We start from the raw sequence: 19,380 nt of genomic DNA, 5'->3' as shown, positions 1-19,380 counted from the left end.
AGTTGGACCCGAAGGTACCTTATCTTCAGCTTTTTTCCTCATATGAGGTGTGGAACCTGGTTGGCCTGAATTCAGGTTTGCAGCCCTCCAGTGGATACATATCACATGCAGAGGGGGTTTTGTGTGGATTGTGGCTTTGGTGGCAGTTTGGAACTTGAGGACACTAAATTTCTAATTTCAGTCCGCGTTTAGCTGATTTTGGCGCATCCATACCTGTGTTTTGTTCCTGGCCTACATAGTTACGCGGTTTCTTCATGTTCCTTGCCTTCTGTTGGCGGTGGAGTACTGTTTTTGCTGGACAGCAATGTTTTGGCTGCGTTTTGCTTCCCAAAGGAGTTTTTCTACACTCAAAGGGGGCCCATCTCCAACTACTTCACTTGAGGATCAGTTTTCGGGAGCTGTTTTGTATCTGTGGAGAGTTTCTTCTGTGACAGGAGTTTATAGATTTTGGAGGAGAGTAGTGATCTCTTTTCTTTTCAGAGATCCTGAGCAGAGTTTATTTTATCCGAGCCTATGTTCTTTGTAGTGTTTGCAAAGAAAGGAGGGTCTTTTGCCTTTGAGGTGATCCTTTCACATGGATCACTTGTTTGCTGCTGATTCTTGGGATCTGATTTTACTAATGGAAGAGTCTTCTGCTATCAGTGATGCTCTCAAGGACCTTGTTAACACTGTAGTTTATATTCTTGCTTCCCTTCCTCGTTGTGAGGAGTCGAGTCTACCTCTGCCTCTTTTTGTGATGCTTCTGAGGATGTCACATGCACTCTGCACTCAGTGCATGGTGACAAGATGGCTCATCATCAGAAGTGCAACAGTTGTACAGCTTTAGAACCCAATAGGATGATATTTGTCGTATGCCGCAGAGTCACATGGGGACGGGGGACGGGGACGGGGAAGTGCCGTCCCGGGGACGGGGTCGGGAACGGCAAAAAAAAACCTCTTTTTTAAAAGCAATTTAGGAGTTGTATGCATGACATACATATAGAGACACACTTTGAACAAATTTTTACACCGAATAGACAAAAAAACAAGAGTCATTTTGAGCAAAATGCGCTAATAAAACATCGATGGCACACTGATTATGTGATTGATAGTCTGATAGATACAAAGAGATAAGTACATGCCTCATGGGCAGTGAGGGTTACAAAAAAGAGTGGGTACAAAATAGGGATACTAGATAGATCACAATAGATCATGGCCATTGGCAGTGCGCACAAAAAAGGTGAGATGGCTCAAGGCTCAAGAGTCAAGCCTCAAGCTCCTGAAGTGCTAGCCTGACGGGAGGCTTGGAAGTCGAAGTCGTCGATGCCATTTGAAGCCTCCTCCTCCCCCTCAGGCTGTAGCTCCTCCACTACCTCCTCAAGATGCTCCTGAGCTGCAGGATCCTGCTGTGCCATCTCCCATTCGGTGAAGGGATCCGCCTTCCCTGTTGCTGTCGCACATAGCATGCGCAAGTTAGCGCTCACAAAAACCAAATCACTTGCCCTTTGCACTTCAAGGCGGTTCCTCTTCTTAGAGGCAATGTGACTGTAAACGCTCCAAAGTTGCTCCAAGCAACTAGAGCTCACAGCCTGGCTAAGGATGCGAATAGCCAAGCGCTGCAACTCCGGCCCATCTGATCCGTAATCCTCCCACCAAAGAGGAGACCCAATCTTGAGGCGGTCAAGCTGTGCATCTAAACATCCAAAAGATCCCTGCCGCGTCCTGTACTGAGATAGCTGGTCTCTGATCTTCCGCCTGATGGTAGGGTCGGGCTCTAAGCGCTCCAAAATGATCCGCCATCCCTTGCTTACTTCCTTGTCGGCCTCTTGCTTTCTGCCCTGGAACTCTGGATCAACCACAAATGCAGCCGCATGAAGAGGGGAGTAGTAGGAGTTCCACCTGGACTCACATAATGAGTGGATCTCCTCAAACTCGGCCCTGTCTGGCACAAGCTGCTGGAGTGACTCGATCATGCGATCCATGGCCTCATAGACCTTGCCGATACATGGTTCACGGCCGTCAATGACTCGTAGAAGGTGAACAATAGGCTTGACCAAGGCATCAAGTGTCTTCACCTTCTCCCACCAAGCGGCATCATCGGCGCGATCTCGGCACGTTCTCCCTGTTGCCGATTTTGACTGCGGCATGGCAGAAAATTCATCACTAAGGAAAAGCCCTCTTAGGGCTCCGCCACATGTAGACAAGCGGCCTAGCATGAGGAAGTTGTATGCAAACCTTGTCTCAGAATACTTGAGGAGGGAAAGAGTGCTCCTTTTAGAGAACTCATGTCGCAGCCTTTGGTGGTTGAGGACAAAGGATACAAGCTGGTTAGCCTCCTCAATGGTGGGTGCAATCCATGGCAAGGCACCTATGTCTTTGAGGAGGTTGTTGAGACAATGGGCCATGCAAAAAGAAACTGTGATGGATGGATACATTGACTCAATAATGCTCCCGGCTGCCCTATTTGACGCCTCTCCATCCGCCACCATGCCGACCACAAGCTCCGGCCCAATGACCTCGATCGTGGACGCCCATTCCGCGGCAAGCACATCCACGGCCTTCCCAGTGCCACTCGCATCATGTGACTCGATGAAGTACACTTTGCCCCTTGAGTAGGCCACCACTCCATGGATGGAGCGCTTGCGCGTGTCACTCCATCCGTCTACAATGAGAGAGACTCCGTTAGTCTCCCATGTTGCCTTTGTATCCGCCGCCGCCTGCTCAACGGCCAACTTCTCCCTATCAAGCAAAGTGGTGCGAATCTTTTCCGATGAAGGTGGCACATAAGAGGGGCCATATTCCCCGATCTTTGTGGCCATCTCACGGAAGTAAGGAGACCTATTTCAAGTAAGGAAAACCATGTAGCATGTTAGCTTTTTTTGGCAATATGACAAATGCTTTGAAGCATGAGACATTTTTTTAAAAAAAAAAGAGTGAAGAGAATTGAGTCTCGACTCTCACCGTGCCGCTTGAAACGCAATGTGGTCGTGGTAGAAGAACCTAGCCACCGACCTATCCACCTCATCCTTCAATTTTGGGTTCCAATTCTCGTTAAGAGTGGATTGACGGCGGATGGGAATGGAGGCACCCGATGTGGATGGAGTGGACTTGAATGGTTGAGAGCTTGAAGCACGCGCCTCTCCATTCAGCACTTCAAGCTCATCATAGCAGCATTCAGCAAGGTGCTCTCCAGCGTTTCTCCTCCACGAAGCCTTGGGAGCAGCATATTCAGCAACGCATCAGCATTCAGTCCAGCATATTCAGCAAACGCATCTATCTCCTCAGCGTTTCCTTCCCAGGTAACAGGTAACAGGAGAGCATCTGCGTTTCATCATCAGTTCAGCATCGCATCTGTTCCAAAGCATCCCTTCAGTGTTTCCTTCCCAGGAGACAAGGGAAAGACGGTGGGACAGCAGTTCATTCAGCATATCAGAATATTCAGCATATAGGCAGCATATTCAGTATCATAGATCTATTCAGATCTCATTGTAACCGCATTCATCATCTAATATAGCTGCATTGCATTGACACATATTTGTCTATCTCTTAAACATCATTAAGTGCAGTTTAGTACGGTCCACGCACACCGTATCCTAGCGTGGGGGCATCCTTGGATGGTTAGATTGCGTTCCGGCACGACCACCGACTTCAGCATCATGTCTACAGGAGAGAGTGCTCATCGCCGGAAGACGTCTCCCCCGAAGGAGACCTTGTTCTTCCGCCTACAGCAGACACCATAGCTCTTCTTAGAGCTCAGAACCAGCTACTCATGGAGCGTCTCCAACTCTTGGAGGCAGCAGCAGCACGTCCTTCTACACCTCCAGCAGCACCCGACTACATCTCCCTCTTCTTTCAGATGGAACAACAAAGGAGAGAGGACGAGGCCCGAAGGAAAAGAGAAAAAGAAGAAAGACGGGACTATGAGGAAGCCCAACGCAGGATCGACGAAGACCGGCGTGAGGCTGAACTGGGAACACCAACGTGAGCTTGATCGAGAACGTATGTTACTCGAACACCAACGGGAAAAGGAGGCCATACACTTGAGGTATCAGCAGCTCTCCTCAGTCTCCCCAGTCATAGGTGTCACCAGCCAGCAGCCCGCAGCAGCATCAACCACCATCATTCGCAGTCAACCAAATTTCAGTAAGTATGATGGTAAGTGTGATCATTCATCAGTTAATCAATTTGTTCATCAGTTTAATGCTCATTTTCCATTCGCTAGGATCACAGACCCACAAGACAAAGTCCACTTAGCGGCTCCCCATCTCACTGGTGAGGCAGTCACTTGGTGGCAGCATTGGTCTAGTATTCATACAGACCAAGCCACAGGTGTCACAACCTTTGACTGGGACATCTTTGTCCATGACCTAAAGACCAGATTTCTCCTGCCCCAGTACATGACCGGTCTAAAAGACGAGTTCTATGGACTCAGACAGAACATATCCCCAGTGCTTCAGTTTTCCGGTAAGGTTATTACTTTAGCACATCAGTTAGGGTTATCTGAGCAGGCTAAGATGGAGCAATTCATTCGTGGATTGGACTCCAACATTCGGTTCACAGTTCGTAACTTTGAACCAAGTACATATGACCGGGCTCTGACTCTCGCTCAGAATGAAGAAATGAAGCTGAACGGAGGCAAGCCCAAGCAGTCATCTCAGTCCAGTACCAAACCCCAACAAGGGAAGGGTAATTCGTCTTCTAAAGACACTAAGACAGACAACAGTCCTAGCTCTAGTTCAGGGGGTAAGGAATCCAAGCCTAAGAAGAACCCTGAGGAAAAGGCTAAAGCAGGCATTACTGGAGGTTATCTTCCTCCAGAGGAGCAAAGACAGTATCAGTCAGAAAACAGATGTTTTTTCTGTCATACCGTTGGGCATGGTAAGAAGGATTGTCCAAAAAGACAAGCGGAGCAAGCCTCCAAAGAGCCTTCTGCCACAGTTGCCGCAGTATCCCCCGCTCCTCCAGACCTGCCTGCTACCACTAATGCGGTTCAGATCTTACCTTCTATGCATTCCGTGCCATCCGTGGTACTTGATGCTAAGCAAGAGGGTGAGGCAACAACCACACAGAAAAGCCTGATCCGAGCTTATGGCTCTGCCAAGGGCCGACAGTTCATAATCCTTTTTGACATGGGCAGTTCTGAGGATGCCATCTCTCCCCAGTTGGCTACTGTCAGAATATGCAGCGGAGATGATGACCAAATCTGGGAACACAAGAGCAAAAACGCAGGCAGAAAAAACAGCACAAAAAGAGAGAGATGTAGGCGTGTAACTCTGCTCTGATATACACAAGAAGATCCTGAAATATGATACAAATAAGGCATGGGGGCTGAGGACCTATATATACTCCCCTAGAGGGCAGTCGGCCAGCATCAGGAAAGCCCACGACTGAGGAATATGTCCACGACTGCTGAAAATAGCAGTCGGCCAGCTACAGATGCCTCCGCCTAGACAGAACAAGTCGGCCAGCACTCTGATAGCCCACGACTGATGTAGATCCAGTCGGCCAGCTTCAGAGTGCTCCTGGCATCACCTGGCAGCCCTCCCAAGCCTCAGAAAAATGGGAAAAAATGGGGGAAAAAATACGGAGAGTGGGGAAAAATGGGAAAACACCTCATAACGGCGGGCACACCCACAACAAAGGCCCTGGTGTATAAAACTAGACAGGAGATGACTTCTAACACCCCCTCTCAGCTCCTGGCTGTGTAACCAACCACGGGGAGCTGGGATGCCGCCTGAGCAAATCCTGAGAGCGACTTCGTGAAGAGGTCCACCGTACTGTCCTCCGTCGAACAGAACTCCAGCAAGATGTCATCAGCAACAATCTGTTCACGAACAAAGTGCCTCTGGATGACCAAGGGTTCCTCCAGTGGAAGCCCAAACCTGCAATGTAACCTCCTCCTGCTCCGTAAAACTGCTCCTGGGGCATAAGTAGATCTCCTCGTGTCCGGATCTCCTCCCCAAACCGAGTCACTCCAACCGTGGAGTCGGACTCCATCCAACAATCCCCCTCCTGTGTACAACAGTCCATGATCCTTCGCATGCCGCAGAAACCACAGGAAACGCAATCCTGCCTCACAAAGAGACATCTGCAACCAAGAGCTCAACTGCCTCATCAGGAAGCTCCCGTCCAATCCGGTGTCCATCAACCAGATCAATGAACCATACAGCTTCTGAATCTCAGAGACATCACACTGCTCACAAGGATCAACACCTGTTACGGTGAACAAGCAAGTCCTGGAAGCCTGATGAAACCTGTCAACCACCCCCTTTGAATCCGGAACCACAAAGCCTGGAGAAACCACCTCCTTCTGCAAGTAAGCACCTGTCACCTGCCTGGCTTTCCGAAAGGTCCCCGTGGAAAGAACATCCTCATCTACAGGAGGTTCTATGTCCCGAACACGACGAGACATCAGAGCATAAGTGACCTGTTCAGCTTCCTCTGACTCACGAACACAAGAACTACCAACCTCAGTACTGGAAAGTTCCTGCCAACTGCTGCCATCTACTGGCAAGCTATCCACCATCTGGTCCCGGAAAGCCCGCACCTGCAGCGTATCCACACCTGAGTAGCTATTACCACACTGCCACTCATCACAATCTTGAGGACCTGGGAGAGAGAGTGCTAAAAGCCTGTAGACTCCATTCTCCACTCCACCTTCCCAAACCACTTGGCCTGTTGCTTTGTTCCGGAGAGCAACAAAATGCTCATCAAACTCCACCCGTACGCCAGTCTTACAAACCTGATGCACTGACAACAGATGAAAACCTAGTGCCGGAACATACAACACCTGGGAGCAATGCTTCCCCCCTCTGCCATCGGGAACTATCTCCATCCTGCCCTCACTGTGAACTGGGAAAGTGGACGTATCCCCAGTAAGAATATGACCAGAAAGCCTGCAGAGATCCTGTAAACCGGAACGGGAAGGAGTCATGTGCCTGGAAGCACCACTGTCGAGAATCCACTCCCGAGTATCCGTTGCGGAGAGTCCTCCAATCTCCTCCCTGCCTGAAGAAAATGAAGCATCGGTGTCCATCACCTCCAGGTGCACAAAAGCCGGAGTCTTCATGATTGCTGAGGAGTCTTCACCCTTCTCGGTCTTCCGCTTGGGACACTGCCTCCAGTAGTGGCCTTTCTCGCCACAATCATTACAGGTCCTCTCTGCCTTTAGCTTCTCGCGGTCAGCGTCGGACATCTTCTCAGAAGACTTCTCCGATGAAGCCTTCCCTTTGCCCGAGTTACGGCCTTTCGACCGTTGGCCAGTAAAGGCCTCCGAACCTCCACCCTGAGGAGGGTTCGTAAATCGTTCCTCCTGGTCCAAGACCATGGGCACAAGCTCCTCCCACGTGATGGTGCTGAGCCTGCCACTGGTAATCAACGACGAGTAGAATGCTGAGTACGAAGAGGGCAAATGTGACAGCAACGTGATGGCCATGTCCTCTGACGATATCTCCTTCCCAGCCTGGAGAACTTCCTGCTGAAGAGCCTGCAGCTTGTTAATATGCTCCCGCATCGTCGCCGACTTTGCAGGGCTCATAACCCGCATCTGTACTTCCAAAGAAATCCTCTTCATGGGTGATACCCTGTTGTACAGAGAAGCCAAATGCTGCCATATACCTCTGGCCAGCGTCATGTGCTTTACATGATTGATTACCTGTGGTGTGCAGTTGAGGAAAATAAACGAACGGACCCTGGCGTTGACGCGATCCCACATCTGCGTCTGGGCCTCCCGGTCCTTTCGGGTTGACGGTAACTCCCCTTCCTCTACTTCCGGCCGTGGAACACCAACAACGACGAAATCGGCGAGATCGTAGGACTCCAGAACGGATTCCATCATCACCTTCCATATGCCGTAGTTGCTCCCGTCCAACTGACGGTCCACCGGAAACGTGGGGAGTGTCGGGATCTTCACATGTCTCTCGGCCATCTCAAACAGATCTGCCATAGCGGGGATGTACTCTGAAAAGGGTGGGTGGGTGGGAACAAAGAAGAACTGATACCTGCAAGTGGCTGTCCAGCAAATCAGCCCGCCTTCCTCTTGCTTCTCCTCTTCCCGAACAGTCCAGAACAGTCCACCAATCAGCCACAAAACAGCCCCCCTCTTGCTCACACAAATCCCAAGACCTATCTAGAGCCTAGGCTCTGATACCATGTCAGAATATGCAGCGGAGATGATGACCAAATCTGGGAACACAAGAGCAAAAACGCAGGCAGAAAAAACAGCACAAAAAGAGAGAGATGTAGGCGTGTAACTCTGCTCTGATATACACAAGAAGATCCCGAAATATGATACAAATAAGGCATGGGGACTGAGGACCTATATATACTCCCCTAGAGGGCAGTCGGCCAGCATCAGGAAAGCCCACGACTGAGGAATATGTCCACGACTGCTGAAAATAGCAGTCGGCCAGCTACAGATGCCTCCGCCTAGACAGAACAAGTCGGCCAGCACTCTGATAGCCCACGACTGATGTAGATCCAGTCGGCCAGCTTCAGAGTGCTCCTGGCATCACCTGGCAGCCCTCCCAAGCCTCAAAAAAATGGGAAAAAATGGGGGAAAAAATACGGAGAGTGGGGAAAAATGGGAAAACACCTCATAAGGGCGGGCACACCCACAACAAAGGCCCTGGTGTATAAAACTAGACAGGAGATGACTTCTAACAGCTACCAACATGAGCTGTACCTTAGTGCCCTATCATTTGGAGGTAGACGGGTTTACACCTGGTCTCCGCACCCACATCTCTCAGAAGGCACAACAGTTTTCTTTTCAAGTTCAAAAGGCCTCATTCCAGCGAGATTTCATTGTCTCTCCTCTTTTGGGATGTGACATGATCTTAGGAATCCAGTGGTTTCGTCAGTATGAACCTATTCCCAATTGGGGGCAAGACACCTTTATTATCTCTAAAGGTTTTCCTGAGCCTGTCATGATTCGGGGGGATAGGAGCATTCTTGGCGTTCCTATGATTTCTCATCTCCAGGCCCGACGAGCTATATGCAAGGGAGTAGAAGGAGCATTAATTTATGCTCAGACAGCTTCGATCTCATCAATAACCGCTGTCTCATTATCTCAGTCCCTCAGTTAGCAGATCTCCTTTCTCATTCAGACATTTTTAAGGATGATCTCCTACCCAGTATCCCACAGTTAGCAGAACCTCCTAGCAAGTTTCCCTCTTGTCTTTCCAAGACTTTCAAGGGCAAGCTAGAACAGCAGTCAGTTCTCAAACATTTGAAACATGTTCCTTATGGACACATTTTCACAAGTCACCACAGACCACCAAGCACTTAAGTGGCTCCCGACGATGCTAAGTGCCCAGTGGAGTGCTCAGCACACTAGACAGGGTCAGCTCTTCCAACAAGTTGAAGGAATGATTAAGTACATCCCTGGTCAGCATAACCCAGTAGCAGATGTTCTTAGTAGAAAGACCAGCATCCCGACCAGTCAAGAGTCTACCATTCTCAACATCTCTGGAAAAGACTTAGAAGATCAGTATGTCGATTCCGTAGAGTTTGGTACTCAACCCAGTTTGGCCCTCAATTTTGAGCCTGGCCATCATTCAGTTCACAAACAGGCATGTAAGTTTAGACGAGATATCCACTTCAAGGAAGGGGATTGGGTCTCTCAGTGCATCATGAAACAGAGATTGAAACAAGTGGGCAAACGTTGTCCCAAGCTTTCATTCCGTAGTTTTGGCCCTTTTCCAATAGTTAAGAAGATAAGTGATGTCTCAATGAAGTTAAAGTTGCCTGCCAGTTGGACAATGCATGATGTTTTCCATGTTTCTTGGCTAAAACCATATGTTGGTCCAGAAGTGTTTGATGTTTCAGATGAACAGCAGCCAGACGTGGTAGATGAGGCAGAAGTGATTGAGCCTGAGCAGATCCTTCTTCATCGATGGAAGCATGGTTCCGGTCGACGGATTCGTTAGTTCTATACGAAGTTCCGAGATCGAGGTACCCACGAAGCCGTATGGCTCGACGAGGAGTTCTTCCAGGAGTACCCCCAGTTATTGGCGGACTACTTGGAAGCCATGAACTTGCCGCCAAGCTAATCAGGAGGGAATGTCACATGCACTCTGCACTCAGTGCATGGTGACAAGATGACTCATCATCAGAAGTGCAACAGTTGTACAGCTTTAGAACCCAATAGGATGATATTTGTCGTATGTCGTGACCCCATTGTACATCCTCAGTCCAGGATAAGTCAAGCACGAGCTACGTAGGTCATTCCTCAGCCTTAGTGGGTCAGTCAGTCAGTCAGTCAAGTCCCTTAACCCACTTGGAGAGAATCATTCATGCATGTAGAGTCAATAGAAGCCTTAGGGTTTGCATCAGAAAGCACTCTGCATCTTGCATAATATGCATTCATATGCTTGTGCATCATTTAGAACATCCCAGAAGCCTTAGGGAATTTACTAGGATTTATCTGGTATTTTTCCCATATTTAATAGTATTTATTTAGCATTATTTGCATTATTGGGCATTTATAAATATAAACTTTATTAAATGACCAACCTCCAGTTAGTATAAATAGGCTTGCATAGAGCTTAGTTATTCATTCAGTCTTCATTGTGCTAAGAGCTCTTCTCCTCAGCCCTAGGAGTATCCTTGCCTTCAGCCCTAGACTAATCCAGCCCTTGGAGCTCATAAGCTTGCTTCTCCAGCCCCTTGAGAACCCCTTGCTTCAGTCAGCCCTAGGCGCCTGCTATCAGCCTCCAATCAGCTTGTTTTCAGCATCAAAGCAGCCCTGATTCAGTCCTCTACAGTCTCTAATTCAGCATACTGTCAAGCCTCAGTTCAACGCCAGCAAACAGCCTGCAGCCAGCCTGCGTTTCTGTCCAGCAGCAGTACATGCATGCGTTTCTGTCCAGCAGCCTCAGAACACCTGCGTTTTTCAGTTCAACAGCTTCCTACAGGTCTGCGTTTCTGTCCACAGCAGTTTCCAGCCCTGAATCAACAGTCTACAGCAGTTTCCAGCCCTGAATCTGCAGTTTGCATCAGTATCCAGCCTTTTGTGTATCATCCATACATGCAACAGTCATCTGGTGAAGGTAACACAGCATTCATAAGTGTTTTCAGCATTCTAACATAGTGTAGAACAGTCCACCTTCTTCTATTCTCAGCCTCAGGTGTGCAGCCCTTCCTCATGCCCTTGGGAAGAGTGCATAGGCTTGAGATCACGTCGTCGAGGTGTTTCTACAGCAGTGTACAGATCAGCCACTCTCCGATCCTCTGAGATCTTGCGTTTGGCTTATCTACAGTCCACAGTCATTCTCTCTAAAGAAATAAAGCAAATACTATCTCGTTATCAGGATAGGGGGCCCTTCAGTGGGTAATTCGGGACCCAATTTGGTGTACAGTTCTCATATCTCTCTCTCTCATCTCTTTAAAGTTTGAAGTATTGAAATGGATTGCTAAACTCACGAAACTCAGGATACAGAAGACGGTGTGAGCATTTGTGTGACAGGATTATCCAATACAAAGACTTCCGTTGCATATCACAGAGGATGACCCTCCCCCTGTCAGTTCCGCATTGGGTTTGATGCGGTGTGCAAGTTTGTTATTTTGGAGGATGGATTTTTGGACCCGGTGGGATACTTTGGATCTGTGGTTGCTAACCGTGCCTGGGGCACAGTGGTACTTCCAGAGTTTTTGGGATCTGGATCCGAATTAGGACAGGCTTGTACCAATCCGATGACATTTTGTTTCAGAGGGGGATGTGGAGTCCTTTCGTCTAGCGATGCCCACCTCCCCTGAAGTGTGCTTAAGTATAGCTTTGCGCAACTCATGGTACGGAGTTTGGGCAGATGGACCCCATCTTTTCTTCAAAGTCTTTACATCTTGTGATGCCGACCTTTCCAAAGGATGCTTCTTTTCAGCATTTGGCAACTCTTGTTACAGAGTTTGAGCATATAGACTCGGAGGGTTCCAGTGAGGAGCAGCCTGCCTGGGTTTGGCACCATTATTTGGAGCAGCACGTCACAGCCTACATGGTTGTTTTCTTTCAGAGGAGCGGTGTACCTGGCAGCTTGTTCTGTTGCTTTTGTAGCTCAGTTGCAAAGGAGATTGCTTGTGGAGCTTTCCTAGTACCTATTTCTGCAGTCTTTCATCTTTGATCGAGGATGGTGTCTCTGGCTTCTTGGAGTTCACTCAGCATCCGGTGCTGAGAGGGGGTGTTAGACATCATCCCCTTGCTGCTAGCTTCCTTTGTGCTTCCTTTGTGGTGTCCTATTTTAGCCTTTAGGGCTGACCAAGAGGGGCACGTCACCCCTCACAACTTTTCCCATATTTTATCCCCATTTTATGGAGTCTTGGACATTTATCCTAGTCGTGGAGGTCTAGTCGGCTGCCTCTACATGGGCATATATATAGCCGGTCCTCCCCTCACTCATATTCATTGAATTGCATTGTTTGCTGCAATCCCTCACATGAGGCCTTCTTCCCCTCTTGCTCGGGACTTGTATTCTTGTTTTGTGATATTGAGAGCAGGCATACACTTGTGTTCTCTCTTCCTCTCTCCCCCTCACTCTCTCCTGTGTTTCCACTTTCCTTCATCCGCTGTGCATTCTATCACTGTGGAGTCCTTATGTGGACACATGGCGTGTGGGACGAGACACCTCACATGAGCGCCCCCTCATCTTGAAATTCTCGGACCTTGCCAGCCGACACGCCTTCATGGACACACAGACAGCTCTCCGAGGGGAGAAGATATACCTACGGGATGATCTCACCCAAACCCAGGTAGAGCACAGACGGGTGAACATGCCCAAGGTGCACGAGGCCCACAAGGCGAGGAAGTGGGCAGTATACAGAGACAGGCAAGTCATCATCACAGAGCAGCGTCCCAAATGGGTCTGTGGGACCATACACCTGGAGTTGGCAGTTTGGAACTGCAATGGGACACTATGGTCAGACATTGGGGGACTTAGGGAAATTTTTACATAGAGGGACATTATCTTTTTCATAGAGACCCACCAGAGCCCGGAGAGGGCTGCAACGCATCTCAGGCTATGAGTGGGCATCCTCCTTCCGAGGGGAGACAAGCACATGTGGGGGGGTATGCGGGTCTAGCAGGGTGGCAGTACTATTCAGGACACCTCTACAACCCATGATCACCATAGTCCGCAAGGACGCAGAGGCACGCTTTATGTGGGTGAGGTTGCAAGTCACACTAGAGAGATGTATACACATTGCAGTATGTTACTTCCCATCTAGCAAGTCCCTGTATGCTATGTTCAATCGGGCTCTTTCGGAAGGCTTCCCACCCACTTAGAAAGCCCATAACATCACACCCATCCATAAAGCCAGGTATACCATCATGGACCCCAACAACTACAAGACTATTATGATTGGCCACACACTAGCCAAGCTTTATGGGCCAGTACTTGAGCTAGAACTCAACACACTGTCACCAGCCTGGACATTTCCCAGTATGAAAGGGGTCTGGTGGACTTCAGGATGTCTAAATATTTGGAAAGTACAAGCTTTGGGAATGGGGGATTATCCTAGAATACGAAGGACCACACTCCTAAAATTTAGGAGAGTTGCTATTTTTGGCCCGACTCCGATGGAAATTCTGTTCGCGTCATTACATCTAGAATTGAGCAGATACCAAGAGTTGGCAAAGTGCCTATGACAGAATGTCTACCAGTTGGGATATTTTTAGAGATAAAGTTTATGGAAGGACCCATCTCTTAGATTGGGACATGTGGCAAGAAAGTGGACAAAGTGAGACAAGTGGCTTGACACTTGTTAGAAAGTGGATCAAAGTGAGATGAGTGGCCTCACACTTGTCACTTCAGCTATTGTGTGGCTCTCCACTTGTCATTGTAGCCTTCTCTTGCCATTTTAGCTCATGGGAGGCCCAAATCTATAAATTGGAGCCCCCTCTTCATTAATGGAGGCTCTCTTGCTGCACACTAGCCTCTACCACCGTTACAGGCTGCCCTAATGATGCTACTCTCTTTCTCTCTCTTGAAGGCTGCCCATGAAGAATACCGGCTGTTGGGGACTGTTTTGGAGACTTCCATCGCGAAGAAATATTGAAGGCAAGGGTATTTAATCATTTATTATGATTTCTAGCCATTGTACTTGTTGTACCAACCTTTGTACCTATTGTACCAGCCATTGTACTGGCTGTACCAATCCTTGTACTTGCTGTACCTGTTGTACCAACCATTGTACCTACTGTATCGACTATACCAACCATTGTACCTACTGTACCGGCTAAATGGAGAGTTGTACTTGTTGTACCAGCTCTATTGCATGAAGACCCGTGGTTTTTGGGGAAGAATCTGTACCCACATGGAGGTATATGGATTATGTTGTTGGCTCGGCATTTCTACAGCCTATGTTCCGGCTTGGTAGCCTCGTGTTGGGCTGTGTTATGGCATTTGTATATGGATAATCCGGCATCTCCCGTGGGGAGAGTAAGGCCCTCAAAGCTTGTACATGATATTATTCTCCTTGGGTAATAAAATACTCCAATGGATTATGTTGTTGGCTCGGCATTTCTACAGCCTATGTTCCGGCTTGGTAGCCTCGTGTTGGGCTCTGTTATGGCATTTGTATATGGATAATCCGGCATCTCCCGTGGGGAGAGTAAGGCCCTCAAAGCTTGTACATGATATTATTCTCCTTGGGTAATAAAATACCCCAAGGGGGGGGGGGGGTCGGCCCATTCCGGCCTCTATGTGGTGTCACATGTGCAAGATCCATTTTCAGCATTTGTGGATGTTTTGTCCAGCTTTTATGTTTTATGCAAAGTGATGATGGATGTGTTAAGGCTATGGCCATGTTTAAGTGTTTTGATATGCATTGATGGTATCAACAAGTGTGTCAAAGACCCTAGTCCCTCGGGCACCCGCCGCGAGTTACACACACTAGCAGAGAGACATGGGCATACAGCATCAAGGCAGGCAAGCTTCCGCAGGCCATTCTCTACTTTGGATCACATCTTCACCCTCCAACCCGACCCATTATAGAAGAGGCGAGAGCACGACACCAGCAAGTTTACTGTTGCTTTGTGGATTTCCGCAAAGCATTCAATACAATGCCTCGAGCCAGACTACTGCAAAAACTCCAGGATTTAGGGATACCATCAAACACGATTTGGGGGATCATGGCATTATACGAGTCGGTCATAGGGTGGGTGAGATACCCAGGAGGATTATCAGAGGAGATATCCAATACCATTGGAGTGCAGCAAGGATACCCACTCTCCCCCACTCTCTTTGGCCTCTACATCGACAAGATTTCGGCCTTCATTGATAGAGGAGGGGGAGGAGGCGTATCACTAGCAAGCATCCTTGTTTCCATACTACTTTATGCTGATGACATTGTGCTTATTGCAGACTATCGAGAGGCTCTCCAGAGGCTTCTTGACACGTTACAAGACTTTTGTGCACAGTGGCATTTCAAAATAAACCTTGGGAAAACCAAGGTTATGGTCTTCAACACATCCCCTCTTTTTGCATCTCGACTGAGTTTCACCTACATGGGCAACCCAGTGGAGATTGCATACTCATGTGTACTCGGGAGTCACTTTTATAGGATCGTTCTTCTCGATGAGCTTGGCCCATGTGCATATGATGCTTGCTAATGTAGTACCTAATGCTAGGGTTGACCTTTACATGTACCTATCTGATGAATTCTCCAAGTGGGTAAGAGGACTGACACATGCAGATGCTCTATGGCTCTAGAGACCAGTACCTACGTAGCTTGTGCCTAACACATCTCGGACTGGGGCTCACAATGGGGTCACGGCATATGACAAAATATTCCTAAAAAGGAAATCCTACCATAGAAATGTTGCACATTGATGTAGAGCCAGTGTTGTCACATAGCACTCCAGTGCATGGTGCATGTGACATGGAGAGGGGAAGCGGACAGAGGGGAGGGGGGGGCACCTCCACAGGATCCTCAAGAAGAATCGAAGACTAAGACCCTAAAGCTGGCACCTCCATGCCACCGCCCACCTCTTGATCTAGGGATAAATGCTCATAATTGTTACCAGTAGGAACTGTTACCTCGGGGGACCCGCTTGTCTAATGCTCTAGTTGGCGACGGCCGTGTTAAGGTTGGCAATGACTTCTACAGGGCCATCGCACCAACTGCCACCAGCCAGCAACCACCCCCATGTGTCTCGGCATCGGGCTGACCGGTCACCCTCTCTCTAGGAGGGGAAGCGAGGTGGCACTGAGCTCTTCCATCCTCCACCCTCACCGGGGGGGGGGGGGGGGGAGAGCTTGAGGCGGGGCCGGGGGGAGGGCCACCGGGGCATCCTAGATGGGCCTAGCGACGTGGGCAGGCACGAGCAAGGTGTCCCATCTGCCTACACATGAAACACTAGCAAAGGAGTCTTGAATACACAACCCATGCAACAATGGGCCTTCCTACAAACTAGGAAGTGTGATAACTAGCGGGAGAGCTTCCGGAGACGCTACGCAAACTTTGATGGCAGGAATCCCATTGCCCTAGCTACCACCTAGGCAGCAGTCTAGGGGGACTACATAGCTTGCTTGAACATCTGACCCATCAAATGAAGGAGAGGGTGATATTCCTTCCTAAGGCCGAGAAGCTGACCCTAACTCGAAAGCCGAAAACGTCAGATGCGGGATCAAAACCGTGGTGCCATAGCACCTAAGAGTTGTGTATCGCAATAAGGCTTAGTTGCATCACGCTATCTACCGCTGCGGGTGAGTCGAACTCCAACTGAGTGTAGCCAAGCCCAAGAAAATGGATACCGTTGATTTTGCCCAACTCGCCAATGAGGGATTCCTCTACCTATTTAATCTCGAATCCTTCAATGCGCAAGGCAGGTCCCTACGATCTTGCAAACCAAGGAAGAGGCTGCAAGGGAGGCAACTATATCAGCCAATAGCTAGTGGTACGCTTCTAAAAAATGGCAAGGGGTGCAAGACTCGATCGAGTATAACACAGGCTAACATGGAGACTTGTTGTCCTTAACCACCACAGCACCCTGTCATCGAGGACAATGAATCCTGTTAAGAAGGTGAGAATCACATGACCCTAATCAGTTGAATGATTGATTGGCAAGGATCAAGTGGATCAAGGCCAATAGATTAATGTTTTGGACAGAGAATCGAGGCCGAAAGATGAAGCAAAATGCTGGAGGAAAAGTTGTTTGAACAAAGTCAACACACATGACGGCATGACAATGCACACTCACTTGCAAGTTGTAAGTGTGAATGCTAGTTTCAGGCAAGCAACAGAAGGAAGACTAGGTTTGCCGGTTGAGCCAAGCTTGCCAGAGAGCCTAATGGTGTGCATGCATAGGGGAACTAATGACCGGGGTCATCATGTGTGAATGAGCATGTTTACTTGGGCACCCGTGTTATTAGTATATATAGGGTTTGCTTGCTAGGAGCTAGGAGCCTGGGAGGTTCCAAGATAAATGATGCACGAGATGGCCTAGAAAGGGACAAGTTGCCTACCAGACGACTTCACCTTGCTCAAGGCACTGCTGCAATCTCTTCATCAGGCGACTCCATGCAAAACATGTTTGTGTAGTGATGACTCAAACAGAGCCCAAAATCCCAAGCTAGGAATTTCCAAAGAGAATAGGGTACCAGTTACCCTCGCTAACGATTATAACATACTGAGATTAAGAGGACCTAACTTTGCCGGTAAGTTTCTCCTACCTTCATCTCTGGCTACTGCTTGTTGGGTTACCAAAACATCAATGAAAGCTTGATTACTGGTGTGAAAGAATGGATGTTTCTTGTTGATTGAGGGTAAGCCTTACCTTTTCTCGTACAGGATAGATGACACGAGGTTTGCAAAAGTTTCCGGTTTCATGTTTCTCTCCTCGCGCAGCTGATAAAGCTTGTGGCGAAACTGCAAACGCTGGTGCCTGCCCAAACAGAAAGCCAAAACTTAGAAACTCTGCCGCAAATAAGAGAGAAACCCTCTTTTCTGAAACAAGCATGCAGCCTTACAGCGTCTGCACGTCTGTGACGAGACCCGAGAGTCCAATGTATAGCTTGTCGTGGATTCTGAAAACCCGCTGGAAATCCGTGGCTACGGTCTGCAGTTGAACCCCCAAGCGCCGATCGCTGGCGATGGCAAAGCAGTTCTTGCCAACCATGGCCACAACCGCACTCCCGTTGTACTCGAAGATCTGCAATCACAAGGGTCCAACGAATCAGAAACAAAAAGTTCGATCAAACATGAGCAGCCCCGCAACACACAGAGACAGAGTAAGTGAGTTCTTACAGACATATTCGCTTTGAAGTGCTCTGCAAGTTTCTCACAGAGCAGAATATAAACAGGTTTACATCAGGGCACGGCTTTTGACAACGTCCACCAACGGCCAGTCTGAACACACACACACGCACACAGCCAGTTGTCTGTGGAACTTATAATTTTTATAAAACGACAAGGAGGTCTTAGTTAGATAACATTAACCCTGAAGTAATGTTGTGAAGCTGGCTGTTAAACCTGAAGTCACAATGTTCCTAATTACCAAAGAAATTATAATATGAGACTTGTAAAAATGGTTCATGTGAGATTCACCATGTGCCATGATTTTAAATGATGATAGCCCGAGGTCATGGTTGTGCTCCCAAAAAACTTTTTCTTAGCCAATGAAAAAGGACAAGGTTGGAGTATGATTAGTTTTTCTTAATCAAAATATTATGATTGGGGCCAGTTTACTTTAAGACAAGGCTAAAATTTAGCTGGGATTTTTTAATTTCTATTGATGAAGAATACACTAAAGGTCGTGTTTTTTTGAGCATTGTTCCTACTAGCTCTGCCAAACCTTGAGCCACATGTTGAGTGCATCCTATATTCTACAAAATTTACTTGGTCTCGCAGGGATTGCTCCCCCTTGCAAAGTCATTGAAACAACTAACCCCACCACCAAACCCAAGCTCAAAAATTAAAACCAAAATAATCTCAAACAATATTAGAGACTAAATAGAATGTATGTGTGCATGTGTGCAAGAGTGTGTGTGGTGGATAGTAATGATAAAATGATTTTTCTTTTGACAAGAATATCTTGCAAATTATGTCTTACCTTTACATTAATAGGTTTCTATGTTTTCTATATACATATAAGGTATATTTGCTAATAATTTTTATGTGTTAGGAGATGACAGTGGCATGCATGTACATAATCAGTTTGGATGATGCTTTCTCGTTCGATTTCAATATGTGTATAGGATCTTTTAGTTTGTTAGTGTATAATCAAGCATTGTACGTGTCATGTCTTTATAGACTCCCATACAACAATGGTGTGTAAAAGCATATAACAACATACTTGAGCATCAAATGATATAAAATATCATATCAAGTATTAAAGTTATGTTAAAAGCAACTAATTAGTGCTTACGAGTGAGCATGACCTATAGTAACAAAGCCATACGACCAAGTTCTAGA

The 19,380-nt window shown here is 47.9% G+C and overlaps 2 protein-coding genes across 2 annotated transcripts in view; both read right to left on the bottom strand.

Moving 5' to 3' along the window:
• Positions 1-18,350, bottom strand: part of LOC147625537 (proteasome subunit beta type-3-like) — a 55,350-nt gene extending 37,000 nt beyond the window's left edge. Inside the window, exons 1-3 of the mRNA XM_086817039.1 lie at positions 18,214-18,350; positions 17,937-18,118; positions 17,744-17,851 (exon numbers count right to left, since the gene is read on the bottom strand). Of these exons, the coding sequence (XP_086673165.1) occupies positions 17,744-17,851; positions 17,937-18,118; positions 18,214-18,219 (296 nt within the window). The 5' untranslated portion in view covers positions 18,220-18,350. The remainder of the gene's footprint in view (positions 1-17,743; positions 17,852-17,936; positions 18,119-18,213) is intronic.
• Positions 1,225-3,099, bottom strand: LOC147625538 (uncharacterized). Its single transcript, XM_086817795.1, has one exon. The coding sequence runs from the start codon at positions 2,796-2,798 to the stop codon at positions 1,251-1,253; it is 1,548 nt and encodes a 515-aa protein (XP_086673921.1). The 5' UTR covers positions 2,799-3,099; the 3' UTR covers positions 1,225-1,250.
• Positions 18,351-19,380: the final 1,030 nt, after the last annotated feature.

This window comes from Cibotium barometz, chromosome 23 (assembly GCF_041138505.1).
Source record: "Cibotium barometz isolate CiBa-2024 chromosome 23, ASM4113850v1, whole genome shotgun sequence".
NCBI classification, from domain to species: domain Eukaryota; kingdom Viridiplantae; phylum Streptophyta; class Polypodiopsida; order Cyatheales; family Cibotiaceae; genus Cibotium; species Cibotium barometz.
Note: the sequence above shows the minus strand (reverse complement) of the source record. Positions and strands in the feature narration are given on the sequence as shown.

What these genes read in the sequence shown, in the direction of transcription:
- LOC147625538 (XM_086817795.1), bottom strand. Translation starts at nt 2,798, where the DNA reads ATGGCCACAAAGATCGGGGAATATGGCCCCTCTTATGTGCCACCTTCA.